The sequence below is a fragment of the Gigantopelta aegis genome, chromosome 10 (genome assembly GCF_016097555.1).
Source record: "Gigantopelta aegis isolate Gae_Host chromosome 10, Gae_host_genome, whole genome shotgun sequence".
In the NCBI taxonomy this organism is placed as follows: domain Eukaryota; kingdom Metazoa; phylum Mollusca; class Gastropoda; order Neomphalida; family Peltospiridae; genus Gigantopelta; species Gigantopelta aegis.
The window spans coordinates 18,447,428-18,456,163 of record NC_054708.1 but is presented as its reverse complement, the minus strand read 5'-3'; the positions used below and the strand labels follow the sequence as shown (position 1 = coordinate 18,456,163).

General features: G+C 36.7%; 1 protein-coding gene and 1 long non-coding RNA gene across 2 annotated transcripts in view; both read right to left on the bottom strand.

Moving 5' to 3' along the window:
* Positions 1 to 274: 274 nt before the first annotated feature.
* LOC121383941 lies at positions 275 to 3,959 on the bottom strand. The gene is made up of 3 exons (XR_005959311.1): positions 3,837 to 3,959; positions 1,437 to 1,539; positions 275 to 502 (listed from the first exon to the last, which is right to left on the bottom strand). It is a non-coding gene; the product is annotated as an uncharacterized LOC121383941 (long non-coding RNA).
* Positions 3,960 to 5,476: 1,517 nt separating this feature from the next.
* The window catches only part of LOC121384187 (protein RRP5 homolog), a 59,045-nt gene continuing 55,785 nt past the window's right edge, over positions 5,477 to 8,736 (bottom strand). Inside the window, exon 41 of the mRNA XM_041514456.1 lies at positions 5,477 to 6,590. Coding sequence (XP_041370390.1) covers positions 6,422 to 6,590 — 169 coding nt within the window. The 3' untranslated portion in view covers positions 5,477 to 6,421. The remainder of the gene's footprint in view (positions 6,591 to 8,736) is intronic.

Sequence of the window (8,736 nt, the reverse complement as noted above, 5' to 3'; positions counted from 1 at the left end):
ATGCCTATTATAAAGTTTATCAGGAACAACTGTGTAATACTGTAAAGATGATCAAACTCTGTCTCAACTAGTATAGTAACGTACAAGAACTATTTTAAATAGTAATAAACCAAACATACAATATCTAGGTCACATAGTAATGAACCAAACATATACAACCATTTTAAATAGTAAAATATTAAACATCAAACTGTTTTTAAAATGACCATACCTTCTTGTCTTTTACACATATCTCTACTCCATTAAATTGTAAACATAAACAACAAAATTGTGATTGGATATAAATATTTAATTGCTATCAAAATTGTTGAAAACACATATTTATACACTCCCACTCAAAAAGTATACTTGATCTCCACAAACATTTTATGTGCTGTTCAATCTACAAACATGATTACTCTAAATAGTATAATGTTCAGCATTTTTCAACTTTGGTGGTCTTTTTGGTCATTTTACGAAACATTACAAATGCAAAAATGGTTCCGTAAGTTGCCAGTACCCACTGAAAAGAAAAACAGAAACTAATTAGTATAATGTTAAATACAAATCAACAGCAGAAAAATGTAATGGGGAAAATGGTTATAGGTGTGGATACCAAGTAACACACTATAGTGATTTCCCTAGAAATTTGGCAAGGCATGGTAGACCAAAAACTTTTGGGGCATTTTCAACATTTTTGGAACACTTGTTTTTCATTAAAAATACACAAAAATAAATTGAAATAAACATTAATGTAATTTATGTGCTTGCTTTAATAAATGAATGGCAAAAGATATAAAAGGCATATTTTATTAATTAATAATACCTTTCTGGGTGTTTTATAAAGGCAATTTTAGAATTAATTAGTGAAAAAGGCTTGTTTAATCTCAGGGCAGCATGGTGCTGATTAAGGCAAGATGGTGCTAGACTATTGAGGCATGGTGCTGCACCATGCTAAAACAAGCTAGGGAAGACACTACACTATATTTTATCATTATTTTTCCAGTATGTTAGTCAAACACAACAATTATAAAACTTTATTGATCACAATCACTCAAGAGTAACCTATCAAACACACACACACATATATATACATGTGGTTAACACTATTCTCAAATAACTGGGTTATTTCTTTAGAATTGAAAATATACTATATTTTAAAGAGAGCAAATATGAAAGGTTTATTATAAGACATTTAAATTCAGGGCTCAAACTTAATGACAGTAATTGCCATGGCTGTACTATGAATTGCCGTAGGTTAGAGGCTTTACCGATGGCAGTTTCTGCCGCTGGATAAAAATTATTGCCATCGGCTGAAGGATTAATTTTAATTTATTTTTATTTTGTGTTTATTTATTGCAAAAGTTGCCAATTTAAAATTGCTGTAGACAAGCATTTTGACTATGGCAAAAACATTTAAAACATTTTCTAATGTTCAAACCCTATAATAGACTTACATTTCTTCGTCCTCTTAGAGTATATGAGTTGAAATGTTTCTGAATTGGTTTATCAAATTTCATAGTGCTCTCATCAACAAAGTCTCCAGCCATTTTGAAAGGTCTAAAAAAAAAAGAAGAAAAAAAGCATTCAATGTGTATTACTTTAAAAACAAGAGTAACGGTGAGGTATATGATATGCCTATTTGTATCACAGTGACCTAGTATCTGTATGTGACACACCGCCATCCCAAGTTGTTCCTACATGTGAGGTTTGATGGTCCTGTATGCATCTGTATGCAAGATATGGTCCAGACAAGGATTTACTGTTATGTGCAGTAGACAGTGAAAAGGAGGTCACAGTGACCTAGTAATGGAATGTGACATACCGCCATCCAAGTTGTTCCTACATGTGAGGTTTGATGCACAAAAAGCAAAATATGCTTCCTGTTATTCAGTTTAACAAGCAGCTTTCACTTCCCATCCTATTTTTTAGAATATTCCACAGTGTTAGAGATTAAAAAATTTGGCCAGTATCCCAGTTGTATACTAACATTTCAAAATCTGGTATCCCACCTGAGAATTTAGTATTATATGGTATCCCGGTGGGATACTGGGTTCTTGTAGTCTGGTATCCAAAATTAAATTCTGGTATCCCCGGGATATCGGGATACCGTTAATCTCGAACACTGTTCCACATATAAAGCATTCCTAATTTTCATTAGCAATAACAAAAAACATTAGATTTTATCTGTGTTTATCTCTAGCCTTCCAGTGGTAGTTCCACACCATTTAAAAGGAGGCATTATGAGTCTTAACAAGTCATTTCTCGAACTTTCTCTCAGTTTGTAACATCAGTTACATTTTTACTTCTAGCTTAAAATCTGAGATGCAAACATTGCTTCCCAATGTACAAAATGAAATTCGAGCCTTGACTAGGCTCATTTCCATGACAAATCACACTCTCCCATATGACATTGACACCCCTCGGATTTAGCTGAAAATTAGAAGTAAAAAACTAACTGTATGCCAAACAAATGAATTCCAAGCAGCATTTCTGCCAGAGAAAAATTTTTGGGTATCGCGTTATAAAATTCAATGCAACCATATTCAACAGGGGGTATAGGGGGCCTCCCCCAGAAAGAAAATGAATTAAGTTTAGTGTTAGGGTTAAAAAAATCATACAGTAATGATAAGAGTAATTAATTTTGTCAAAAGGTTAACATAAAAAAAAGAAACTGCAAAAATATTTGGGTATGGCGCCATACCCATTTTACCCTGACAAAAACCCTGCCACAGTTTGGCTCAGTATCTCCAATAAAGTTGGTCTTAGATCCTCACATATTTTTAATGTTGTGCTCCTTTTTGCCTAAATGTAAAATACTCAACTGATTTTGTTGTAAGTTTAAAGCCCCATATTTTGTTTTTATTTAATGACACTACTAGGCCACATTGATTTATTAGATGTCAAACATTTGGTAATTTTGAAATAATCTCAGAAAGAAAATCAGCTGTTTTTTCATTAGTAGCAAAGGATCTTTTATATGCACCATCCCACAGACAGAATAGCACATACCAGTGTTTAATATAGTGGTGCACTGGCTGGAATGAGAAATAGCCCAATGGGGATCGATCCATTAAACTTACATGTTACACGAAGAAACGATGCCTCTATGCAAAACAAATCTTCGCTGTATTTTCTTGTGGTGACGTATAGGGGCGTCAGGTTTCTTTGTGTAGCGTTGGTACTGGTTAACAAACATGTAAGTTTAATGTCATGACTTGACTTGAGAATTATCAAACTTAAGCTCTGGTATCAGATTTAGGAAAAAAGGTGTATTTTAGACACAGTAACTTGCAACTATTTAGTTTCCTCTAGCCTTCCCCATACATATCAATATCAATAAGGGGAGGGCTAGACGTGACTAGCTACAAGGGCCTGTGAAATACATCCCGATTTGTGATAATTCCAGTTTAGAGAGGGTCTAGTGTTGAGGGATTTCACTGTATAAAGTTCTGCAACTTTATTTCACCAAAAAGTATATTGAATTGATATTTGATAGGAAATGTGCCTGTGACTGCTACATTCGTAACATTGATTTTGCTGTAATAAAAACTTTTATTATCCACATCCTTCTCTAAAAACTTAATTTTTCTAAAAGGGTACCATTTTACTAAAAAAAAATCCAGGGAATTACCAACTAGACTAGTAGACTAAAAGTGATATATATACATGTACGATAATATGCTAGTAGCGATAACACAATATATCGTGGTAACTGTGAAATTAAGCAACATAAATAAACCTAGTTGTCAAATATAATAAGGATTGATGTAAATTGTTGTTTTTTAAACTAAATAAATATAATGCGCAATGTTTTACTTAGTCTATTCTCCAAACAAACAGAGAAAAAGTCTCACGTTAATTCGCTCTTGATCTTCTCAAAGTCAAAGGAACCGGAAACCACAACTATGAGCTTTACAAAACACCGAGTGAACCGAAAGCATTACTTCACTACCATGTCGTTATGAAATTATGTCGTTGTGAAATATTACAGTAGTACACGTTGACACTTCTATTTAAATTAAAGCCGCATTGTTTATATTATGTAGCATTTAAAAAAAATGAATATCTAAATCGTCAAATACTTTCTTGTGTACACAAGGGCTTACTGTGAACACTAATACCACGCGTTTACGATTGCTGTGACTTTATGTTATGCAAGAAAAACAAATACAGTTAAATATATTAATATGAAAATAACTCATTTAAGACTGTCAAAACTCTGCATGGACAGGCTAAGTGAGCCAAACTTCGCTTTGACTAGTTTGACTTGGCCCTCTCAATGACCATTGCGCATAATCGATGTCTCCTTGTACAAATAGCATTGTACGCAGTCGTGGATGGATAGCAAAGAACCCGAGGGACACCTATTCATTAATAATTATTAACTGTGTTGCGTGTCTAAGAGTTTAAACTGAATCTCTGGCACCACAAAATCATGCAATAAGCTCAGAAATAGGACGGTCTAACTCAAACTACATTCGTGTCTGGCACTAAAAGTAAAATATGCCACTCACTGTTGAAAATATATAACTTTTTGTAATTATATTGTTTATTTCGCATACATCCAATACATTTTTTAAAATTAAAATTTAATTTGCTCAATATAAACTTATTCAAGAGTTGCTCATTTCACACAAATATAAAATTAATACCATCACTTGGTCATGACGACATGCCGTATAGCTAAATGGCCGTTTCTAAGTTTTGATAAGTTGTAAGTTACTTAGTAGTGTAATTTTATCAATACCAGTTGTTTCTTCTGTTATTAATTTATTAAAAATATTATTAGATATATAGATTTATTACATATTGTAAATGCAACTTGAAATGTGGCGAATGTTATGGCAGGGGGGTGGGGATATGTTAAGTTATGCCACCCGAAAAATATATTGACCAAAAAAAACCGTTACTTGAGCAGGGGCAAGGGATTGCCCCCCCCCCCCCCCCCGATAATCTCACCTTTTTTTTTTAAACTCCAGAAAATAGCATATACTCTCAGGGTTTAATTTGTAGTGTTTCATTTGTTTATAAAAAGTAGTGCCCCCCCCCCCCCCGATTTTGATCAGGGTACGGCCCTGTACTCGGGTTTAAATATTATTTTGTTAATCAGTCTCTGTAAATTGGAGATCCATTATATGGACTGTGGAGTGTACAGTATTTGAAAGTGGGTGGTGGTGGTGGTGGTAGGGGTCTGGGAGATAAAAATATACATGTATTTAATGGCTCGAATCTGATCATATTGAACTGGTCTATATATGGATTGATCAGTTGTTAATAACCCGAGTATTGTTGGCACTCTATGCACCAAATAAAATATCTATTCTAAATATTACCAAATCTACCAGAGGAAAAATATAGTTGCGAGTTTTCCCTCACTTTTACTGAATATTTCTTTTCATAAATAGGAACGAAGTAATAACTTGATGCTATGCCTTAATTAGACAATACTTCCAACTTGTTTTGTAACAGTAATAAAGAAACACAAACAACAAACTTCATGTCACATACTTTTTATTAGAAACAAAACAATGTTCCGTTCATGATATATAAATATAAAAATGGAATTAAATCATATTCAATAATTTTGTTACAAAATAATGTTGAAGGTCAAAGTTTACAAAAAAGTATTGATCCCTTAGTCACATATAACTTTCGTAAATAGCTTTATATATGTAATCATTTACAATATTTCCATGGGCTGGTCGTTCAAACGTTACTTACCTTAACCTGTGGTTAACAGAAATGTTCAAAACCAAGGAATGAATCAATACAAATAATGTTTGAAAACAATGCTGAGTCTTGAGTTATTCAAAGGTATCTATTCATAATCAAATTTGAAGTTTATTTTGTATTTGTGCAAAAATAATTAAAAGGAAAATATTAAGACTAACCCAGGGTTAATTTAATTATGCTTTGAACAACTGGACCCATGCGTTTAGTCATGTGCATACACTTTATTTTGTCTGTGTCTTTGTCCGTGTCTTAAACTTAAATACATCTAAAATAAATATAGATGATTATCTTTTATTAAACTTGCCCATTAGAAAATAAACTGTTTTTTTTTTCACTAGAAATAATCAATTATCTTCCTCCTGAAAATCTTCATAATTAATTACCACCACACAATTAGTTCCTCACAAATCCTACAAATAATGTTTTATTGCACCATCAGTAAATTCAAAGTACAAAAAAGTACTTGTTTAACGAATACCACAGTTATTTTACACAATTTGGGTACTAACTTTATATGATACATCATTCACTCATTATTCTTATAACATAAAATATTCACCCATTCTTAGACAACACATATCAATTTATACTAGTTGTCATGGCTATTTCCCAAAGGAAACTGGTACAAGCCAACACAATGTACTGTATATTCAATTCACTTAGTTGTATGCACTGCCAATAATTTGACTCCGAACACAGCAGTCTGTTAATTCTCAACATAGCCCTGAGATTCCACATAGTCCAAAGCCTTTTGTTTGACCTGTTCCACAGTTGTATTGTCACCATACTTCTTTTCAAACTCGACATATTTTTTGAAAAAGAATTTCATTTTTCTGGTTGAAAACTTGAGGTGGATAATTCTCTCAAATAACTGCCTGAAAAGAAAGAGAAAAAAAGAGAGAAGTGAATAGCAAGAAATCAGCAAAAGTTGACAACAAAAATGTTGAGTTATCTACCCTTAATCCACATGCACCACCTCATTTTGCTGTTATACAAGTGGCAGCATACCATATGTACAGTAGTATCCTTGCATGATCTTCTGTTCCCGGGATCGGGCTTCCTGTACTCCTTTAAGTTTGCTGGTTTCCTCCCCAACTTTCCTCCTGTTTTGGACAAAGTAGATGGCACAAGTCAGAACCGGTGCCCAACAGTTTTGTTTTGTTTAATAACACCACAAAGTCCACATTGATTTATTAAGCATCGACTATTGGATGTCAAAACATTTGGTAATTTTGAGAGGAAACCCTATAGATTTTTACATTAATAGCAAGAGCTCTTTTATGTGTACCATTCCACAGACAATAGCACATACCGCAGCCTTTGATATACCAGTCGTGGTGCACTGACTGGAATGAGAAATAACACAATGGGCCCACCAACAGGGTTTGATACTAGAATGCCTGCATATCAGCCGAGCACTTTGCCACCTAGCTACGTTCCACTCCCGGTGCCCAAGAGAGGCATTATCTTGTAATAAAGACCTAAACATGACTATGTTAGGTTACTACACAATGTAATGGCATGGCAAACAGTGGTGTGGTGCCTACAGCTGGAAATTCAACTAAACTATTATGAACTATCTCTTACAGGTATTATATACTCTTCAAAAGAAGAAACGCAAAACCACATTGTCGTAACATTTGGAGAATTGATTTAATTATTGAATGGTGAATTGATTTAATTATTGAATGGTGAGTCCGATAATTACCAAATGTTGCAGGATTGTTCACAATTCACTCTAGTCCATTGTGAGTAAGTGATAGGACACACCACCAAGGTCAAGGTCATCTGGAGTCAATACCGGGTGTGGCCTCCGCGTGTGTTGACAACTGCCTGGCACCGCCTGCCCATTGAAGCAACCAGAGTACGGATGACGTCCCGGGGGATGGTGGCCCACTCGGCCTGCAAGGCTGCTGCCAGCTCGGGCAGGGTCTGGGGCTGTGGTTGTCGCTGTCGGAGGCGTCGGTCCAACTCGTCCCATAGATGCTCAATTGGGTTCAAATCCGGTGATATCGATGGCCAAGGAAGGACATTAATGTTGTTGTTCTGTAGGAAAGCCGTTGTGAGACGTGCTGTGTGAGGCCTGGCGTTGTCATGTTGGAACACTGCGTTGGCGTTGGCCATAACTGGAACGATGTGTGGCCGGAGGATCTAGTCAATGTAGCCCTGTACATTCAGGTTGCCCTGCACGTGGACCAGGTCAGTTCTGCCAGTGTGTGAGATGGCTGCCCACACCATGACACTACCCCCGCCGAATCTGTCCACTTCCTGCACGCAGTTTGCCGCATAACGTTCACCACGACGCCTATACACGCGACATCTTCCATCATGACGTCGGAGCAGAAATCGGGACTCGTCACTGAACCACACCTGTCTCCATCGCAGTTGAGGCCATTGTCGATGAATCTGGCACCACTGCAGTCGGAGTCGACGGTGTTGTGGTGTTAAGATGACACACCTCGAACTGGACGTCTGGCACGAATTCCTACCTCACGTAGGTGGTTCCGTACGGTCTGGTCGGATATCCTGCGCAAACCTGGTATTGCTGCGGCTGTGGAGGTGGCAGTAGTCAATCGTTCCCGAAGGTGGCGTACCCGGATGTAGCGGTCCTGCCCGGGGGTAGTGACCCGTGGTCGACCGGATCTAGGGAGGTCACGTGTTGATCCATGTTGCTGGTAACGGTCCCACAGTCTGGAGATGGTGCTTGGGGACACATGGAATGCCCTGGCAACGGCCGTTCTGGATTCGCCTGCGTCTAGTCGGCCGATGGCATTGTTTCTCTGCGGTTCACTGAGACGTGGCATGTCCTGGATTGTCAACTGTCGGCCAGATACAGAGGCCAGGCAAGCGAACACCCTGCACTTTTATACTGTCGGTGTTCATGTTGCACGTGCAGACAACGCACGTGCAGTGGTGACATGGTTTGCACGTGGCTGCGTTTTTGCGAATATTCACATTTTGGAACTTTATTGTACAGTAGCTGCGTTTTATCGAATGTAACCGTGGGAATGTGTTTGGGAC